At 44.4% G+C, this 21917-nt stretch overlaps 1 protein-coding gene across 2 annotated transcripts in view; it reads left to right on the forward strand.

The window, feature by feature from the left end:
- The first annotated feature begins 544 nt into the window (after nt 1-544).
- MYH9 (myosin heavy chain 9) overlaps nt 545-21917 on the forward strand; it is a 99697-nt gene continuing 78324 nt past the window's right edge. The window contains exons 1-2 of one of the 2 annotated variants that reach the window (XM_032781744.2): nt 545-745; nt 20424-20773. In XM_032781744.2, coding sequence (XP_032637635.2) covers nt 20441-20773 — 333 coding nt within the window. In that variant the 5' untranslated portion in view covers nt 545-745; nt 20424-20440. Of the gene's footprint in view, nt 746-844; nt 996-20423; nt 20774-21917 lie in introns of those variants that run through there. The other variant, XM_075068526.1, reaches the window with a different exon arrangement.

Raw genomic sequence — 21917 nt, forward strand, 5'->3', positions numbered from 1 at the left:
CGCAGGGACGCCTGCAGCAGGTCCACCAGAGCTGCCTGCTGCCCTTCTGGCAACCCCGCAGAGCGCCCCCTGCGGCATGCCGCCCCAAGCACGCGCTTGGCGCCCTGTGGCCTGGAGCTGGCCCTGGGTGGAGGAGATGCCAGAGGAAGGGTAGGGCCATGGGACAGTCCTGGCGCTGCCACCCAGGGGCTCTGTGGGGTGGTGAAGGGGATTGTGGGAGCGTAGCTGTGCCTGTGCTTCACAAGGGCTGTGGTGACTGCGGGGCATGGAAGAGAGGCTACTCTCTGCCCTCCCCCTCCCCCGCCTATCACCTCCTCGGATCCTCCCCGCACCAGCAGGAGACACTCGGCAAGCCGACGCTAGTCCTCATTGGCTGGCCAAGTTGTCAATCTGCGCCTTCCCAGACTGAGCGCCCATTGGCTGGGCTCTTCAGTCTCGAGCGTTAGACCCCCCCTCTTCCTAGAGGCGCCTCCTCGACCTCTGTTGGTTGTGGGCGGAGTCAATCAGAAGCAACCCGTATTTCTATTGGTGGATGATATGGAAATGGGGCGGAACTGTGCCTTGGCCGCGGCTGCTCCGCCCGGCTTGAAACCTCGCAGTGCCGGGGAGTTGGAGGTGTTAAAGCCGGAGCAGCGCGGCGGGCTAGGGGTGAGTCTGTGCAAGGAACGGGCCCCGAGGACTAGTCTCTCACCGTAAGGAGCAGGCGCCGCCGCCGCGGCTCTTCCCAGGCTTTGACCGGACTCAGGTGAGGTGCGGGCGGGGGCGGCGCGGGCGGGGACGAGGAACGCAGCGCTCGCGCTTGGTTCTCAGGGTGGCGCTGGCCGCTTTGAGAGTAGGCAGGGTCGGGCGGGTCTGCTCCGGTGCCTGGGAGCCGCTTGTCTCGCCAGCTGGCTGGGGCCCGGGCAGTGGCTTTGCCCGGCTTGGCGGCAGAGCTGTTACCTGCCGTCTTCCCCCCGGCCGGAGAGCGGACACGGCGCAGCCGCAGCGGCACGGAGGTGCCCCCCCAGCCCCCCCGGGCAGGGCAGCGCGCTGGCAGGCCTGGGCGGGCGGAGCACTGTGTGCCGCGCCTCTCTCGGGGGGGGCGTGTGGCCGCGGGCCGGTGCCTGCCCGGCGGTTTGGGTGGGGCCGCTCGCGCGGGTTACTTCACCCCCCCTCCCCAGCGCGCGAGTAACGGGCGGGCGAAGGGAGCGTTTGGCAGCTGTCAGGGCTCCCGCCTGAGTCACGGGCTGACAGTCCCGCTGCAGACATTGCAATGGGCTTGGCTTCCGCCCTCCGAGCCAGACTTCCTCATTCGCCGCGCTCCGGCTAGCCCAGCCGCGAGGCGGGAGTGACGGGGCAAGATGAAGCTTGCAGTGAGCAAAGGCTCGGGGAGCGCGGGACTTTCCGAGCCCGTCCCAGCGCACCAGAGGGAAACCCTCCAGCTCTGTTACCAACCTGCCTCCTCTGGGAGTAGGAAGAAACAAGCTGCCCGCCCCCCTTGAGGTTGAAACGTACCCAATGGGTTTAATCAAGAGTGCTCCTGTCCTGACCTGCCTCGCCGCCGTGTGAAATGAGCCTTAAAGCAGGATCTTGTTCTGCCGAATACACTGTAGTTTCATGATGCACTGGTCAGGTTAAGGAGGCAGTTCTCACAATGGCTACTGGTACCCTCTTCCAGCGCCATCCTCCTGCTGAATCGCCTTTGTGCTTATCTGTATTGCTTTCTTCCTGTTTGTGAGTCTTTCTGGCCCGGCCGCACCCAGAGTGGCTTAAGAACCTTAGGGTTTTTGTGGGAGAGACTTTATCAGGTCTGTCTTATCTACACTGATGTGCTAAGTAACGCATGATAGGTTTGAACTTCGAAACTGAACGGATGTTGTCCTAGAAGGAGTCCAAACTAGCAAGCCATGAGGTCCTGCCCTTTTCTGTAAAGAGGGTGCAGAGTAATTTTCATAGAGGTGTGAAGCTTTATGAACCTTGGTTCTAAGATAAAGCACACATCCGTAACTCTTCTTAAATACAGTTTCTTCCCTTAAGCATAGGTGTGATGCCTTTTGAGTTACTTTTGAGTTAAAAGTAAAAGGTGTGTAATCAGTTAGTGCTTGTGTAAAGATACTTTCTAACTTAGTCACCAGGTAACAATGTGATTAAGCTAATATATCTGTGGCATTCCAATGAAAGCTGCAAACCTCGATGCAGCCTTGTATTGATTCCTATGCCCACTTTCTGGAGTTCTGGAGATGTGACAAGCAAATGTTTCTGCTTTGTGGGGTGTTTAGAAGGGTAATATTTGGAAGAAAAGACACTTAATTACTAAAGTACCCCCACTTACTTGTATTAAGTACTTTGAAGTTGTGCAAGGTAATGCTAACAGCCCATGATACTGCTGGGCTATGTGAAATTGCTTCTGAAGTTACATATGTGGTAAACTGTACAGTTTACCTAAAATCATGGAAGCTTTGCATCAATAGAGGCAAGTTAGGGTGCCTTGTTTCTCCTGAGCCGTCTGGATTACTTCAGTATATGTGTATAGTCTGCAGGCAGATGCTACAAAAAATTATTTTGTCTAAGATTTTCAGTAGTTTTGTTGGAATCAGTGTAAAATCATGAATGGTACCAGATAAATCATTGTGAAATTTCTTGACTTTTTTTAACTGGATATGACTACTAACAAGGTTGAATTTCTTATGTAGCGTCCTCTCTGTGTTTAATTTGTCTTGCCAAGAGCTGATATCCTACATTCTTAGGAGAAGGTAGTGACCTTGTCCTCAGGCTTGCATGGCCATATAGCACACATCTGTTCTTATATAAATAATAGGATGACTGATACTTGTATTAGGTTTTTCTGCTGATTACTCTTATTCCAGAGGGACAAACCCAGGTCTTGATGAGTTTCTGTTAGAGCAGTCTTATCTCACTCTCCAGGTTATTGATACTTGGAGTATGGTTCTGCTTACTTAATGTCTGGTTCAAGTTAAACTTTCAGTAAAGTAGTTAGACCCTTGTCAGCTTGACATCTTTATTCTAGGAGAGGTGGTTGTGGCTGTTGAGACTATACAATTTTTCTCATCCTTTCTAGATCTCTTCTGATTGGCTGCCTTAAAATGGGCTAAACAAAACAAGTCGATGTACTGTCACAACTAAGCCTACATTGTGAAGCAGCTTATAAATAATGAGAAGGCCAGGAAATGGTTTATCCGCTATCAGAGGGGTAGCTGTGTTAGTCTGGATCTGTAAAAGCAGTGAAGAGTTCTGTGGCACCTTATAATCTATAAGGTGCCACAGAACTCTTTGCCGCTTTTATCCACTGTGTAGCACTAGGGAAGACACTATACATATCCCTTCACTTTGGAGACTTCAGTCATCTATGGATATGTCCACACTGCAATTAAAAAACGCAGCTCTAGGACCGTGTGAGGGTTCCAGAGCCTGGGCTGCAGCCCAGTGTCTGCACTGCACTTAAACAGCCCCTTAGCCTGAGCCCTGTGAGCCACTGAGTTTTTAATTGCAGTGTAAACCTACCCCATATGTCCTCCTAAGCATTTGTTTCCCTGGTATGAAAAATGCCAGGGGACTGAAGGTCTTGTGTTAAAACTCTGTAGTAAATGGCAACTAGTACCTCTCTAAGTTGCAAGTTTTTCTAATGTTCTCTGTGTAGTAAAAAGCTGCAGGTGTTTAAAGCAGTCAAGCAGGCTGATAATGCAAATGCTCATAGTCTGACTGCTGAGGCCTAGCATTAGTATTGTAACAGGCAGGATGAAAGCACAAAGCATGATTTTATTGGTCTTGCTTTAAAAATGCTATATTAAGTGATGCAACAAACCCTATTTCATAGTATAATTCTCTTCCAAACCATCTCCATGAAGGTGAGAACATGAATGTACATGCCTGCATGGCTAGCTGTTTGAAAATGTGTGAGAGAAAGCTGCTATAGTGTCTAAAATATTTCAGACACTGATTGGATACCAGTCCGTGGGAGGTGTCTGTCTGTCTGTCTCATGACCTTCTCAATATGCTGAGTTGCTAGGAGATGAACAGTGTGTCTAGTTTGTTCTGAGTTTTGCTACCTCTAACCTTCTGATTAGGCTGGAATGACTTTAAGACTCTTGAGTATGAGTAGCCTTCTGAACCTTTCTTTTGCCCAGGATTATGTAACTTTTAGGAATATATATGACTTTACCATGGTGAGATCATAAAATGGACCTGCTTGGAGGTACAGGCACACTTTATGGCTAATCTGGGATTTAAAGAGGAATTAAGATTTATGATGCAAAAACCTTTCTGTAGTAGGTCTACATTCTTGCAAGGCAGTTTCAGGTTGTCTTATAGGAGAAGCTTTCTAACAGCTAAACTTCAAGGTCCAGAAACTGGTGTGAATTTCTGAAAGAAGTCTGAATCCTCAAGACTGAATATAAGATTGACCATGGTTTCATTCATTGTAAGTGCAGTGATTAATCTGAAGGAATGCTAGATGGCACTGAGGGTTCTTCCTGGCTTCTAATGTGTATATTTTGTTCGCCCACTTGCTTTGTTTGTTTGCAATTTAAAGCATACATGCAAACAGCTGCATTGTGAAGTACGTGTTAGAGAGAAATTTTCCTTGTGTTCATGTTCAGTAATTCCTGTGGGCTGGGATAAAGCTGTAATAGTATTATATTGCCTGCAGCAGCATTGTTTTTGTTGGCAATCAATCTAGTTGCGTGCTGGCTTGAGGTGACCTTGCATCTTCAGTTTCTTTTTGGTCTGAGCATGCTGTCCAGTAGGACTAATTTAGTCGTCTTGTGCAAAAGGATGTGGAAACTAACAACCGATTTTGAAGTGGTATCCAATAACACACACTGTATGTAGTCACATGCAAATGCAAAGTCTACCCTGGAAGCTGTTATGAATGGGTGTGTCCTAGTAAATTAGGAGTACATTAACTACAGGTTTGTTAATCTCTATGCCCATGTTTAATTATGGTTTATCCCTTTCATGCACACTTTCCCTTTTAAGTCATTTGGTGGCTGTGGGAACTTGTATTGAGTTCTCAAAATGTTGATCTTCTCAGCACTGATTCCTGTTGCTATGCCACTACAGTACTCTTGGATAACATCTGATCTGACACCACCCCAGATTCTCTCCACAGCATACACCATGTACCTGCCTTCAGTCATTGCCTCTTGAATCTGTTACTGTCCCAGGCAGCATGCTGCTTTTTCCCTGAGCTTCTTAAAGAATACCAAAGGGGTAATGGAGTTTGCAATTTGCCATTACTAAAACTCTGAACAATTTCATTGCTAGTTACTTCAGAAACTAGTTGTTTTGCTCTTGCATTATGTATTGCTTTTGTCTAAGCACAACAAACTTGTAACTATAGAACTCCCTGGCATATTTATCTGAAATAATAGTTTCCCCACACCTGAGGAAGAGCTCTGTGTAGTTCAAAAGCTTGTATCTTCCATGAACCAATGTTGGTCTAATAAAAGATGTTAACATACCTTGTCTCTCTCATATCCTGGGACCAACACGGCTACAACAACACTTCATACAGTAGCAGGAAACACAGGCAATATATATGCATTATGTTGGATGAGGAAAGGTATTATGGTATGCAAAGGCATATTTCATAACTCCTGTGGGATATGTGTTGCTGGAGCTCTGTGGTTTCATCTTCCTTCAAAAGAAAATTAGTATCTAGTTACAATGTACACAAGCAGCTTATTTGGGGACTTTACTAAGGAGTAGAGGAGTCTAGAGCCAGGTGGATGGGTGACCAGCAATAATCTGTAACAAATGAACAATAGTATATGTTGAGAGAAATTTAACAGTTTAGAAACATTTGTCATGATCAAAATGGGCATGGATTCTGCTGCTCATCAAAAGCTACAGTTTTACTAATCAATCTCAGCAAGAAGTCCATATGATTTAGGTTAAGACACAGGAACTACAGTTCTCATTTGAATGCATGCAAAGCAGATATTCAGATTTGTAAGGCAGGTTCTATTTTTGATAGAAAAATCTTTGGTGCAGACAAAGCTTAAAACTTTGATTTCTTGTATTTGGCTAGGAACTGCATTTCTTGTCAGATAATCAAGATTGCAATTTCCTGTTTGTTCTTAGGTAAAATGTATTCTTGTAGTTTGTCTCTGTATTTGGGTTTAGTGATACAACACAATTTAAAGTAATGTGATCTTAGCTTTCTTTAAATGCACCTGTTTACTTGAGTTTATGCTATCTCTTGACCAACCTGGATGTCCAGGATATGCAGGTGGCTTTACTATTAGAATTCAGGCTCTTTTTATCTTAGGAGGATGGCTGCTTTTGCATCTGAGTGATTTTAGTGGCATGCTTGGTGCTGCTTTGAGCAGAAGTGAACTGGAGTCACCGATCTGATTTTACAGCAACGCTGTAGTAGTAATGGTGGTTTAATCTTGCACTCTGAAATGTGACTAAAACAGTTATTTATTAACCCCCCCCACCCCAAAATGTAGCTGGTAACTGTCTATGAAACGGTATGGCTTCCCAAGTGAACTTTAGGATGAAGTAGTGAGGGTTTTTTGGCTGTAAACTCTGTTGGACAGGGACTGTCATGCTATGTCTGTAGAAGGCCTTGCAAAATGGGGTGCCAAACTGGTTATTGCCTTTAGGTGCTATTGCAGTATGAATGTTAATACTAGAACATCATAAATGTTTAAACTTTCTATTGCATGCTAAAATGTTCTTTATCTGCTTTATTTAACTTCCTGACACAAGTCTTGTGCAGAAGAATTGAACTTGCAGTTTAAGATATTGTATGGCAGGCAATGTGACATGCGCACACATAGTATTGACAGTCATGTATATGGTCATGATTCAGCCACCTAAAAGTGGAATTCCCAGACAACTTCATTTCAAAAGTCACATATTAAGTGAATAACCGTTACATAGATATATTCAGATATGTATTGCATTGTAAATATTAAATCTGGAAATATGTGGATGTATCAACCATAACTCTGTCTAGTTCTTTCTCTTCCACTTACTGGTAATTGCCATGTAAAATACTTTAAATTTTCCCTTGTGCACATCTGATTATGACAATATGGACTATGATTCTTTGATATAGGCCAAAAAGGCAGATGCAGGTTATATCAGAAACTGATATTTTTGACTGTATTGGCAGAATATGGTGGGGTTATGTCTCTACTGCGACAATTACTGCATCTACCTTACAAATACAGTCTCTTGCTTGTTTGGGTACTGGGAGAATTAATTGTGTAGACTTAAGTGTGGTAGATGGAGTAAGTTTATTGTGGCCCATGTAGGAAGGCTATTACTCACTGATTATGAGGAGTGAGAATGCGCTCATACTTTTTTCTTCCTCTTGTTTTGTTTTTTCTCATCACTGAAACTTTGCCTGATACATTATATTTTCCAAATTATTGCTCTTACAGTGAGGGGAACATGCAAATTCACTCTTACAGGAAGTATCAGAGGGGTAGCTGTGTTAGTCTGGATCTGTAAAAGCAGCAAAGAATCCTGTGGCACCTTACAGACTAACAGACGTTTTGGAGCATGAGCTTTCGTGGGTGAATACCCACTTCGTCAGATGTATTCACCCACGAAAGCTCATGCTCCAAAACGTATGTTAGTCTGTAAGGTGCCACAGGATTCTTTGCTGCTTTTACAGGAAGCTATTTCCTGGTGCTTGAATGGAATCCCTCCCCGTTCTATTGTACTTGGAGACCATTACTAATGAGCAGCACTAGCACTTCAGACTAGTAAAAGAACATGTCTCCTGCTCTGAGGAGTTTCCAGAGTAAAGGAGACACAAAAAAAAAAAGGTGAGAAAATGTGAGGAAAACACTTAAATATTTATGGTGATAAGTGCTCTAGAGCAGTGGTTCTTAACTTTTCCAGACTCTTTTTTTATACCCCTTTCAAGGGGGTCTGATTTGTCTTGCATATCCAAGTTTCACCTCACTTAAACTACTTGCCTACAAAATCAGACATAAAAATACAAAAGTGTCACAGCTACTATTACTGAAAAAGTGCTTACTTATTTTCATCATATGATATTTATATATTCCAATCGATTTTTTTTATGTTATACTTAGTTTTCAGTGTGATACTTGAGCCTGTTTTCACTTATGAGCCTTGTCTGAAGTCACAGACCCAGGTGGTGGCGTTGAAGCCTGAGACCTGTCATCACCCAGAGATGAAGCGTATAACTTAACTTCACTGGGCCCTGGGCAATTGCCCTGCTTACTGCCCTGCTCTTGGGACCCCCCTCTAAATTTGTCCCATGACCCCCATGGGGGTTGCAACCCCTGAGTTGAGAAACACTGCTCTAGAAAGATTTAAGAGGAGGGTTTGGGAGGACAGGTTCTAAAAGATTGAGAGGTTTATTGTGTGCACAACTAGGCTCCTTATTGAAAATGAATAACTTCCTCTTTGGAAGGAGGGGAAAAAGTGGAGGTTAGGGCTGAAAGACTAACCAGAAGAAGCAAGTTAGCTTAAGGTCATGGCAGACAAGGCAGGGGAAAAAGCTCAGTGTAGCAGAAACAAGTGGAAACAACAAAGTGTGGGGTGCACGCAGTTCAGCTAGATAAGTATGCCTAAATTACATTGACATACTGCAGTAACTGAATGGGTTCTACACATCCACACTACACTCTTTGTGTCAGCCTCACCAGGATTTAACTGCCAGTGAAGGGCATTGTGGGACTGTTTTTGAAAGGGAGCAACAGTCAATGTAAGCAATGCAGTATCTACACTGACACTGTGTTGGCCTAACCATGTCAACCTAAGAGCTGCACCTCTCTTGGAGGTGGAGTTAAGTCAGTGTAGTGGGTGAGTTACATCAATGAGAGCTACGTTTTAGTGTAGACGCTTACAGAGCTGATCAACGTAAGATGCCTTAGATTGTCTGAACTCTGTAGTGTAGGATCAGGCCTCAGTATTTATAGGTCGTGAAGTTGTTTTCACTTCATCCCTACATACCTGTTGAGCCTCAGGGCTGCTTGGTATTTCTATTAAAATGTCTTGGCTGTTTTCCTGGACAGAAGGTACTTAAGGAGTCCTCTTTGGAGCTTACCTCTGCTTCCAAGGGAGGGTCTCCCAATCCTTGACTGCATGGGGAGTGGTGTTGAGAATCAAACTTGGATCTTGTAAGCCTTAGCTACACTAGGCTTTTCTGTCCAACATTTGCTATAGCTGGTGGAGCTGAACCATTTGAAACACAGATGGGCAACTTTTAGCACAAAGACCTAGTATATAGACTGTCATAGTGTAGTAGAAATAATTACAAAGCCAGCCATAGTGTTTCTGGTGAGGATGTAGACCCTGTTTTCATTGTAGAAATCACATTTGAACATGGCTGCTAAACAACTTCAAGTTTTCATTCTATATGGATAGGGAAAAATAATTAAAATATTTGAAGTATTATTGGTATGGAAGATAAATGCATGTTCTCTTACATGCTGTTGCATTGAATTTCTGTACCTAAAGGCCAGGATGATATGGTTGTACCAATATTTTCCTTGGTAAGGCCTTGTACCCTACAACTCCACAAAAAGTAGCCAGCCCTATTTTTCTTCCTTGTCTTCAAACTAGATGTAATTAAGTTAATCCCTGCCCTCTCCTGTGACAAGCAAATGTGTGTATTTACTACAATAATGTGAGTAGCTGGAGGGTTCTCATATTTAAAGCATCTGACTAAACTTTTTTCAGCACCCCAAAGAGTCTCATTAGCCCTAATGCAAAGTATTGGAGAAGGGAGAAAAGTGACCCTGAGATAACTAGCTGCTAAAGCTGTCTGAAAGTCTTTTCACCCTTTAATGCAATGTTCCTGAGGAATTCTACATGTCTGGTCAAAGTTCTTGCTGTTTGCTCTGACTCCTGAGGCAACAATCCTCTAGCAAAACTGTTTGTTTGAGCAGCTGGGATGGGCTGTAGTTTTCTAAACTACTGCTATCTCCGTAAGTGGGATTACTCTGTCCAGTGGTCATGAAGTATGTGTTCTTCCTCTGGAATGTTTTCCTTGTGGGCATGCTGTCTCTGGGAGAAGGATTCTCTCCTTTGCTGAGAAAGCATGTACTGTATATCACTAATAAGAAACAACAGTTGCAGAAAGCATATAATGCAGGATAGTGATCTTGGAATATTTTATTTCAAGTGAACATTGGTAGGTGGCAGCCAGCCTAGATTTGCTGGATTTAAGACTGATCTTAAAGTTACGATAAGGCCACCCCCTGCAAGCAGCAGTTGATAAGCCCTAGTTAGCTTTATTGAGTCAACTATAAAGTGTAATATTTAGTTTGAACAGTGTTATTGCATGGGGTGGGAAATGTGCCTGACCACTGCCATCACACAGATAAATTGTGATCATAGTGTCTTACTATTGTATGATTTGTGTTTTGGGAGAATTCCCACTTAAAACCTTTATGTCCCAAAGCAACCCTCCTGTGACAAGGACTATACTAGAGGGTGGAAATGCTGCTTCGTGCACTTACCAGATAATGCCTGAGATCAAATTAAGAGAATTCTAAAGCTGGTCATCCAAAAGCATGTGTCCCCATATTCACCATTCTGAATATACCTGCTGGAGACCTTTCAAGGGGACTTGTAAGAGAGACACTAACTCTTGTCTTTCTAGCTCATGATTGACCTTGACTGTAGACTAGTTCAGGTTTACTTATCAGAGAAATTCCCCTCTGTACCGTGCAACAAGGAAAGGTAGAAAGAGGTCTCTCTTTCGGACATCATAATCTACTTCCAGAATCCAGTTCACCATTCACTATCTAAACCTTGTGTAAATCAGGTAGTCGCATATGAAATGAACTAATTTTCCAGCAGGGTAGGAATGGTTCAGTGTCTTGAAGTTGCCATATTTGGACCCTAGAACTTAAAATTTCACATCAGTGTTTAATTTACCCCTCTCCTCCAGGTAGTCCAACTCCCTTTAACCTATTGTCACTAAGATTCTTGATACCTCGCATATTTGCCCCATTCACATGTACTCTGTTCAGCTGAATGTGATGCTAAAATGCCATCAAAGTTTCTGGATTACTTTTTCTCATGGCCAGCAGGGCACACATTAATGCTGTGCGTTTTACTTAATGTACAGTAGTAGAAATATTGCAGTTGGCAAGTCTGGGCAGCTATGTTTGGTGATTTTTGTTAAATTCATTGACATCTACTTTCCAGTTGTGAAATACATCATTGTCCAATGTCTTGGATGAGTCAGGATGTGACTAGAAAGGAAAACAGTGAACTATATACTCCTGAGGGAATTCTGTGCCAAAAAATAAAAATTCTGTACAAAGTATTTTAAAATTCTGCATATTTTGTCAATAAATAAATATAGAAGCTCCAGCATGGCAGTGGGGAGTACAGGTCACTGGCTGCACAGGGGTGGGAGATTTCCCTGCAGCTTCCCGCCTGCCTCCGGACATGGACTTGGCAGTGAGGCTGCACTTGACCCTGATGTAGTGCAAGGGCTGGGCCTGCCCCAGAAACACTCTGGGATCCTGCCCCTTTGTGCCAGGTGCACCAAGATAGCAAGCAAGAGGGACAGAGTCTCGCACACATGCCTATGTGTGGAGCAAACAGGCTCAGCCTGGCAGGCTCCAAGTATGGAAAGGCTTAGTATAGGGGGGGATCCAGGTGTGGAGTGAGAGGGTTCTGTGTGGGGCAGTATGGGTGCAGGGTCTGGATGTGGTGAGGATTTGGATGCACAGGGGCTCAGGGGGTGGAGGGGAGGTCGCCCAGGTGCAGGGGGAATGGGACTCTGGGTGAAGGTGATTGGGGCTCAGCATATGAGTGGCCTGGATGCAGGGTTGTGGGTCCAGATGCAGGGGGAATAGGGCTCGGTGGGGTAGTCTGGGTATGGTGGGGTGTGGGTTCAGGTGCAGGGGGCTCAGTGTAGGGGTTCTGGCTGCAAGGGATGTTAGGCCTCGTGGGGTCTGGGTATAGGGAGGTCCAGATGCACAGGGGTTGGGTGGGTAGGGGAGCATCTCCCTCTGTAGTGAATCCTCCCTTGGTGGTTGAGAAGGTCAGGAAGCAGGGGGTCAGAGCTTCCTGCAACCAGTGGAGCTTTCTGGGGGTGGGTCTGACCCAGCTCCAGCCACTTCTTCCAGGGGAAGAGCAAGTCCCATCCTTCACAACCCACATCCAAGCCAGGACTAGCAGCTGAGCCCAGCGCAGAGTAGGAGCTGCCAAGGCAGCCCGCAGCACAGCTGTGCACCCCCACCCCCGTGACTTACCTCTCTGCTGGCTGCTTTGGGTGCCCAAAATGATGCACCTGTGCTGCTGGGGAGGGACGCAGGACCACTTTTGCAGCTTCCCTTTGCTTCACCATCACTTTTCTGTAGGGAAGCAAAGAAATCTGCGGGGACATGAATTCTGCATAAATGCAATAGTGCAGAATTCCCCCAGGAGTAACTATAGCAAGTCTAGTAATGACTTCTGGTAGTCTTAAGTAAAAGTTCCATTAAAAAGAACAAAGCTGTGTAGCAGCACAACCTCCAAAAAAAAAAAAAAAGTGAAGATGAGCATAATGAACGTCTTAAATTCTAAGGAGGCTGTGTAGTAGGGTCAAGATGGAATTCCTGCCTCCACCCTGACCTCCACTGTGGTCTATAGCATTAAACAGTTGGTTGAGTGCACTATGACTTTTGGCTTTGTCTGTAGCATCAGGCTTATATATATGTTATAGAGCATACTGGATTTGATGGGCTAGTAGTTTAGATCCAGAAAACTGTTCTTCTAGGGACAGACATGAAATATTAAACTTGCTTCTTCAGTGATAACTGAGGTTTCAAGCTACAGTCCTACCTACAAACTAGGGTATAACCTTGTTTTTGCTCTTTCCTTGTTCATCTTCCCACTCATTTAGCCACTCACTTAATCAGTCCGAAGGAGCTGAGGCCAAACAGTTCCTCAGCAAATTCAGAGGAACGTTCATTCATAGTAGATGCTGCAGTCTTGCAAGAAGCTGCTTTCAGTTCAGTCACATGATGCATTTTAACAATCTCTCCATTTGCTTAACCTACATACTGCACTTTCCAGTTTGGCACCATCTGCTATATAATTAGATTTCTTAAATATGGTTATCTTTTAGTTGTTTTTTTGATAAACTGCTCAGATGGCTGGGGAAGGAGAAATAGTTCTATCAGCAGAACTGAGGCAAGAACAGACTGCTCATCGCATACGTTTGTATGGGACTCTCTCGTGTCTATTGACGAATGTTTCAGATCAGCCAGGCTATTCAAGGCCAGATTCTTTAAACATCTACATTTGCAAAGAATATCCAAGTTCTCTAACTGGGAAGAGATTCTTTGCTGTGATTGAATTGTATCTTCATCAGCCAGTAATACTAGTTCTCTGACAGAATCTTGTCATGTCAACAAGACATGGAGTTTGCCCTTCTTGATGGAAGGTCCTAAGCTGATGTATTCAGTGGGTTGTAACTACAGAGTAGTTTGTGGGACAGGTCAACAAAACTGACTTGCATTTGTGAACTTTATTCAAATATATGGCCAACCTAAAAATGTGAACTTCATACACAAAGTGAGTCTGTTTATCTAGATAGTAACTCTTACCTAAAACAAGCTAATCTTCGTTTCCCTCTCTTTCTAATATTGCCTCTACAATAGTGACCTTTATGCCAGCGCAAACAGGTCAGGATAATTTCCCATGAAATTTTCTTAGTCATCTAGTAAAACATTGTAAATATATCAAAAGTTAAGCTTCCAGACAAATCATTCCTGCATGTAGAAAGGGAAGCACAAGCTCCAATTCTGAGCACATACACTGATGTTCTGTTACAGTAAAGCTGTTTCAGACACTACATTACTTCTACCTAAGTATTCTATGGCTTCATACCAGCGCACCTCACAAACATCAATGAAGTTATCTTGACAAGACTCTAAAGTAGGAAAGTAGTATTCCCATTTTACAGATAGAGCTGATGTAGCCTGTGTGGCTTTGGGAGGGTCACAGATATCTGTGGCAAATCCAGGAACTGGTCCCAGTCCAAGACTTGCACTATAAGACCAACCTCTTTCCCTTTAAATGCTGTTCTCCAATAAGAAAGGAGATAAATCTGCCTCAGCATGGTAACTCCTTTCCCCCAGAAATTCTGTTTTAGTACCTATGGGACTAATCTGGGAATCTCCAGTTAGTGAAAGCTTTGGAAGACTCAAATCAGAAGTCTCCTGGTTTAATACCAACTGTTTAACCAGCCCTCCAAGCCCCCTACAGTAAATCTGATGCAAAACTCCTGTAAGTGCTCTTTGACTATATTCAGTCTAACATTACTACTTCTTTTACCTAGATGGTTTAATGTAGTCCAAGCCCATCTTGCTGAGCAATGGCTCAGCCCCCACCCCCAAATAATTCTGTGGCTGCTGATAAAGTAAACACTGGGGAGAGGAGGTTTTGCAAGTGGTTCTGGAAGATTAAATTACAAACATAATGCTGGCTTCTTTTAAAGGTCTTGAAACAGTTCTTAGTTTTGAAACTTAGAGGCAATGGCTTTCAGCAAGGGGGCAACTTTTAGATCTTTTTCAGGTTGACCAAGGTGAGTTTCAATTTGTAGAATTGTTATAGTCCTACTGGGGTAAAAGGGTGTGGGGAAGAGAACCTCCTTAACTCTCAAACAATAAAGCTGGAAATCCATGGGAAGACTAAACCTATGGCTACACTATAGAGCTTACTGCACTGCTAGTGCAGATGCTCTAAGCCAATGGGGGAGAGCTCTCATGTCAACTTAATTACTCCAGCCTCCATGAGCAGCAATAGCTCTCCTACCAAGTACTGGTGTGGACAACATTATGTTAGGTCAGTGCAACTTACGTCGCTCCAGGCGTGGCTTGTTCACATCCCAAGCATGTACGTTATACCACAGTAAGTGGTAATGTGTACAAAGCCTAAGGCAAACTTCAGTCTGTGATTCCCTTGTAGACCAAAGTGCTTAAGAGACAAAATGCATGTTTCCTCCTAGTTCCTAAGGGGGACGGATAGTGTCTTAACTAAAAAGCAATGTTTGGTCCAGTCAGCTCAGAAGAATCTGGAAGGAATTGCATAAATAAAGGGTTCTCATACTTTTATTTCATAGTGTGGACTATCTTAATAACTTGTGGGCATCACCCCTCCCATTCATGACTATGGAGACCACTTCTCCACCACTTAAAATTGCACCACATCCTTGTGGTGATCACACAACTACTTACATGGAAAAGAATGTGTTTGTAGACTTCTTGCAATGGCACCTGGATAAAAGAAAGCGAACAACACTTGACTTACCAGCTCTCCAGACTACTATGTACCACTGTTTGGGAGCTACTGTGTTAATAGATCTGTAACATTCCCTTGTGTACCATTTCTGAAAACAATATTAGGAAGGAGAATTTTAAACAATGTTTTAATAAATTTTGATCTTGCCACTTCTTTTACATTGTTGCAATACAGCTCGGACAAAAAACCAGCACAATTATCTTATCTGAACTATCGCCCAGTGTACATGTCTATATAAATGTCCATGCCTCACACAATCATGTCTACACCCAAAACAAACTACCGAGCAAACCAACCACTTGCAGAGCAACACTAGTAGCTGGTGTCGTTCCCAGAAAGAATGATTACCTGCTCAGCACACCCATTAATTGTTTGGCTTTTAAGCATTACTGCCTGTGTTGATGCTCTGTCGCTAATGACCTGATCAGCTTCTCTGGCAAACAGGATTCAGCATGTGGAAATCAACCTATAGTCACAGCAGAGTGCTGATACCCATGCTCATGAATATATAAAACTTCACATCTTTCATACTCATCCGTGTATAGGATTTCTTAGTATTGTAGTTCATTCGGTACTTGTACATAGCTGGCTTCAATAATTGTATCCCTCTCTGGACTAGGATCTTCTGCAGACACTTGAGTAACTATGAATTTATTTGGCCCATGACCTCACCACCACTGCATAGAATTCAGGAGCTCAAGGCTCCCAGGGAATAACACTGGCACAGGGGACCTCTGTATTATCACAGGTTATGTCTACACTACAACCGGGATCGACGCTCTGAGATCGATCCACCAGTGGTTGATTTAGCCGGTCCAGTGAAGACTCGCCAAATTGACAGCAGATTGCTCTCCAGTCGACCTCTATACTCTACCCCGAGAACAGAAAGCAAGGTAAATTGACAGTTTCTCCAGTATAGACCCTGTGGTAACTTGATCTAAGGCAGTGGTCCCCAAACTTTTTTTGTCTGGCAGGCGCCAGACGACAAGCCATGGAGGACTATGGCGGTGGACGAGCATCCGCCGAAATTCCACCGACTGGCAGCAACATCAATAGGCGTCCCTGCCGAAATGCTGCTGACAAATAGCGTCATCCAGAGGCGTCGCCACTGAAATATCACTGAAAACTGGCAGCATTTTGACAGCGATACCTCTTATTAATGCAGCTTGTCCGCAGCATTTCGGCAGATGTTCGTCCGCCAGCCAGTACATGAGCGCACTTAGATGTCCCGGTGGGTGCCATGGCGCCTGTGGGCACTGCACTGGGGACCCCTGATCTAAGGTATGTCAACTCCAGGTAAGTAGTGTAGGTCGACTTACGGCGGTAGCGTAGACATCGCCGCAGAGGTCCCAGGTGCAGGAGGTACTGTGAAGCTTGTCAGAAACAGGCTGGAACAGTGAAAGATTGGATTGGGGGGCAGTAGGTGATGTGACTGGGTAAGTCTGTCTAGGCAATTCCCTCTTACTGTGAGCCCCATGCTTGTGGTAGGAAGCACAAGATAGGGCAGTGCTAAGGGTTGCCCAGGAATTAGAGGTGCAAACAACCTCTTCTTAGTCCTGGCACTAGTGTTAGCACCAGCCCAGGAGGCCTAATTTTTCTACATGCCCCTCCTGGACAATACACAACCCAGAATGACTGATAGAGGCAGAAGTGTACTGTCAGTGCTGAAGCCATGGGCTAGGAGGGTTAGTTATCAAATGGTATTGTGCATTCCAACCATCTCTCACTGCTGAAGAGTGCAGTCTTACTGTGTGTGAGATGGAGGAGGAGAAACCCTGAAATCAGTGTTTTGACCAGTCTCCTTAATGTGACTGTCATTTTCATTGATTTGTGAAAGGGTCCATACCTGGGTGAGGTATCTTGACCTGTGGTCCTGTTTCCTAGCCCAAAGGTGTTCATCTCTACCTCAAAATGTGAGGGAGAAGAATCTCCAGACTGTAGCAATGTATGCTCTGAGTGGAAAGGAAGTCAGGAATATGTATTTTAGGCTGAATGTAGAGCTCTTCAGAATGTAGTTACGTTCAGTTTAATCATTTCCCGAGGAATCCTAATTTAGCTGAAGCACTCAGCGTCTGGTGTCCTGCTTGATTATAGCCAAAAAAGGAAACTGGTTAAATTCTTGGGAGTTGCATTTGCAGGAAGCTGTGTAATGGAGGTTAGAATACATCTGTTGCCTTGCCAAACCTGATACGATCATGAACACAATGAACATTTTAGTTCCTTTTTTTCTCTCTTTAACCCTTTGGCTGGCCTACAATCTGTAGTAGATATGCAAGACCACCTGAGATTTGCAGGATCTCGTACTGAATCACCAACCCATTCTTCCAAGATCCTGGACTACTTTTCTCCTTTGAGTATTCTCTCAGGCCAGATGTCCCGGAGTGTGGTATAGTGCTAGAATGGTCTGATAGTTGGCTCTCATTTTAGTGGTGGCCTCATTTACAGGTGTGTGCTGTCCAAGCACTGTAGGATTACAAACATGGTTGCTCTACCTTTGCTCCTGCTGCTATCTAGCTAACAGTGGATGTAATGGGTTGCTTCCTTGGTGCCCCTGTTGCAGGTTGTACCTGTCTTGCTGCAGAAATAAGGTCTTAAATACTATCAAATCACAAGGGCCCTGCTTGTGTCGTCTTAGTCTTCTAGCCTCAAGTGTGTTCTTAAAACAAGCTTGTTTAATTCCTTGCATTTATGGTCTAAGACAGGGGTAGGCAACCTATGGCACGCATGCCAAAGACAGCTTGCAAGCTTATTTTCAGTGGCACTCACGCTGCCTGGGTCCTGGCCACCCATCTGGGGGGGCTCTACATTTTAAATGAAGCTTCTTAAAAATTTTAAAAACCTTATTTACTTTACACTCAACAATAGTTTAGTTATATATTAGACTTATAGAAAGAGACCTTCTAAAAATGTTAATGTATTACTGGCACCCGAAACTTTAAATTAGAGTGAATAAATGAAGACTCAGCACAGCACTTCTGAAAGGTTGCCGACCCCGGTCTAAGATGTAGATTTTAAATCTGAGTCCAAGTGATATTGCTATATGTGGACTACTTGTTCCTTACTGATGGCTGCAAAACTTGCAGAGCAGGAACAAGTACAGCATTCAGTACAAAGCAGGAGTACAGTTATCCATTTTGTTACAAAAAATTTCCCTGCATGCGCACACAGTGCTGGATTGGGCCTCTGTGTCCATCTATACCACAGTTGGCATTTTTCCAGACTTCTCTTGCTGTTGCATGTGCCTGATGCTAGGCTTTAAGTTGATCTCCATGCATGTTTGGGCCAGATTCCTTCTGCAGTGAAGCTCTTAATACCTGTTGTGTCTCTGGGAAACTGTGCTGTGCTGGAATGCTGCGCAGTTGGCTTTGCAGGCTGTTTATATACCTGAAGAGGAATGGTTGTAACAGTATTTGACAGCCTCCTATTGCATGCACAGACCATTCTGCCTCTTCTCCTTTTTTCTTCTCTTTTCTGGCTAACTGAAAATTCTGACAGTTGCACAAAATCAGAATGATTTAAGTGACTGACAAGTTGGTGAGCACAGATTCTAAGGGGTAAGGTTGTGTGAAGTGTTTGGCTTTCTCTGGTTTAATGAGCCCTGGTGCATGTAGTGCACTAGAATCTTGATTCGCCAACCAAACGGTGCCTTTCATAAATTCCATTTTAGCAACCGGAAAGCGCTTGGCGGAAGCATTCCTGATAGTTTTGATGAAAGAATAAATCCAAATTACTTTAGGGATTTCTAGGAGTGTGTATAAAACAATGTTCTCCCAGGTGCAGTGTCAATGATCTCTCCATCACTAGGCCTTTGTTATGTCAATGCTACAAAAACATGATGATCTTTAAACAAGATAGTGATCACAATATTTCTTAATCCAAAAGGGTTCTGCACCCTGATAACCAACATCTTCAACATTATTTTCCTGTAAAGATGACCTGCAGAGCGCAAATCAACTCCAGTTAAAGCCCAGATTTGTGTTCGGTATCTACCATAATCTGGCTATGGGGAGTACTTAGCACATTCTTAACCCACCTTTTAAATTCTCTTGAGACACTTTGGGATATCTTCAAGGAATAAGGGGGAACTGCCAGCTCAACCCAGGCAATCCATGGCATTCATAAATGCTGAAGTACATCACATATCACATTTTCAGTGAACCAGGAAATACCAAAAGAGGGGGATCGAGGAGAGAGCTAAAAAGCTTGGTTAAAACTGTTCTGTAATGAATTCTGTCAACCGCTTAGATCGGGGTGGGCAAACATTTTGGCCTGAGGGCCACATCAGGTTTCTGAAATTGTATGGAGGGTTGGTTAGGGGAGGCGGTGCCTCCCGAAACAGCCAGGTGTGCCCCTGCCCCCTATCCACCCCCACCATTTCTCAACCCCTGCCCCATCCACCCCTCCCTGTCATCTGACTGACTGCCTCTTGCCGCCCCATCCAACCTCCCCTTCTCCCTGACCCTCCCTGGAACCCGTGCCCCTGACTGCCCTCTGACCACCACCCCCAACTCCCCTGCCCCCTTCCTGCACTACCTGGAGAACAGGTGGCTGGTGGCACTGCAGCCACACTGCCCAGCGCATCGGGTCAGGCTGGGCTCTGCAGCTGCGTTGCCAGGCAAGAGCTTACAGCCACGCTGCCCAGAACATTGCGCTGGCAGTGCAGTGAGCTGAGGCTGTGGGGGAACAGTGGGGGGCAGGAGCTCAGGGGCTGGGCAGGAGGGTACCGCAGGCCAGATGTGGCCCACAGGATGTAGTTTGCCTACCTCTGGCTTAGATAGTGGTGATATTAGTACAAAAATCAGATTTTTAACGGCAGTGCGAAACAAGTACTTATCTAAGTGTTTGTCAGTAACTTACTGTCGGGACTGGTGCTTCTGAATTGTCCAACATGTTTACAACCTTAATTTCAGTTTAACTTCTATTTTGCTAGGGAATAGAAAATACATTTTTTACAAATGCTAAATAATATTTCAGAAGTCTGTTCTGTTCCTGTCATTTTTAGGAAGATAAACCCAGACCTTGCATGTAATTCCAGCAAGCCACTTGTGATTTATTGAAATAAAATTAAGGTGGGAGTGGCCCTGATAGCCAGAGACCTAAGCCAGTGTAGGAATCCATTTGCCTCTAGGAGTTCGTAATGCCGCTTAAATTGTAAAAACTTAACTTTTTTTTTGTTCTGGCAGGTCCCTCATAAGTCACCATGGCTCAAAAAGACGTTGATAAGTACCTTTATGTGGACAAAAACCTCATCAACAACCCCCTGGCTCAGGCTGACTGGGCAGCCAAGAAACTGGTGTGGGTCCCATCAGAGAAGAATGGGTTTGAGGCAGCCAGTCTGAAGGAGGAAGTGGGAGATGAGGCCATAGTGGAGCTGGCAGAAAATGGAAAGAAAGTGAGAATAAACAAAGATGACATCCAGAAGATGAATCCACCCAAATTCTCTAAAGTAGAAGATATGGCAGAGCTGACCTGCCTGAATGAGGCCTCTGTGCTGCACAACTTGAAGGAGAGATACTACTCAGGGCTCATCTATGTAAGTCTCAATCTTCTCTACTGGCGTGGGGGGTGGGGGGAGGATTTTGTGGGGATTACATGTAAACTTGCTGCAACCCAGCTTCTCCGAAACATGCACAGTTAACCTTACACTGCCCCATATGAAAGTCTTGTGACACTGTTACTGCTTCAGCCCCACAGCTCTCCCCTGGGTAGAATGGATTCCTCAGGGAATGCTGCGGTGAAATGGTTGTATGTTGGCATTTGAGTGTCGTTCAGAGTATGTTTTGCATATCATCAACTTGCATTTGGCTAGAAAAAAGACTTTGGAAAGCAGTAAACGGGAATCCTGTTTTATTATTACAACAGTACTAAATAACACAACACCATTTGGGATGTATACCTAACAACATCTGGGTTGCTTTTCCCACATCTGGAACCTCAATGGCAGGGAATGCTAATGCCAAGCTAGCTGTCTAATCTCTCTCTGAGATTCAGGTTTTTATCACATATGCCCGCTCCACGTAACAAACATCCTGTACCTCAGAGTGTCTTTCTGTGGATGAAATGAGAAATAGCTATCTGAACTGGCAGGTTTTATTCTCTTCCCACCCACCAAAATTTACAAGAGCAGCATAATCCTTTTACTGGGCTGTTGCCATGGAAACGACAGTGATATCTGTAGATAATTATGGCAGTCATGCACAATCACAAGGAACATGGTACAAGAGCCAGGCTCACTGACATGCTCACATGTGCCCAAAGGGGGTGTGCTAGAGGTTAAGGATTTGGAATCTGCATTGGTTCTGTAGTTCCTGTTTGTGACTTACATCAAACAGTGCACAAAGTTTATCCCTTAAGTCACTGTTAAAGCAGAGGCTGTCGAGGGGCGCAGGATGAACTAGGCTCAGTGGTAATGTGGTGGTTTTTAATGCACTGGTTGCTTACATCTGGAGAAATTTGTTCCAGTTTTGTTTGGTCCTAGTCCTTATTTAACAATACAGTATAGCAGCAAAATGGTCAGAACTGGAATTAGCAGGAGATATTACTATTAAGGCCTGATGTTCAGTGTCTCTAGGCAATGTAAAGTAGATTCTTTAGTGTTATGTCTGCTGCCCAATGACCTATTGAGGACACTAATGTTACTGTAGTTCTAAAGATAATCTAGATTACTGATTTTTTTT

This window comes from Chelonoidis abingdonii, chromosome 1 (genome assembly GCF_003597395.2).
Source record: "Chelonoidis abingdonii isolate Lonesome George chromosome 1, CheloAbing_2.0, whole genome shotgun sequence".
Lineage (NCBI taxonomy): Eukaryota > Metazoa > Chordata > Testudines > Testudinidae > Chelonoidis > Chelonoidis abingdonii.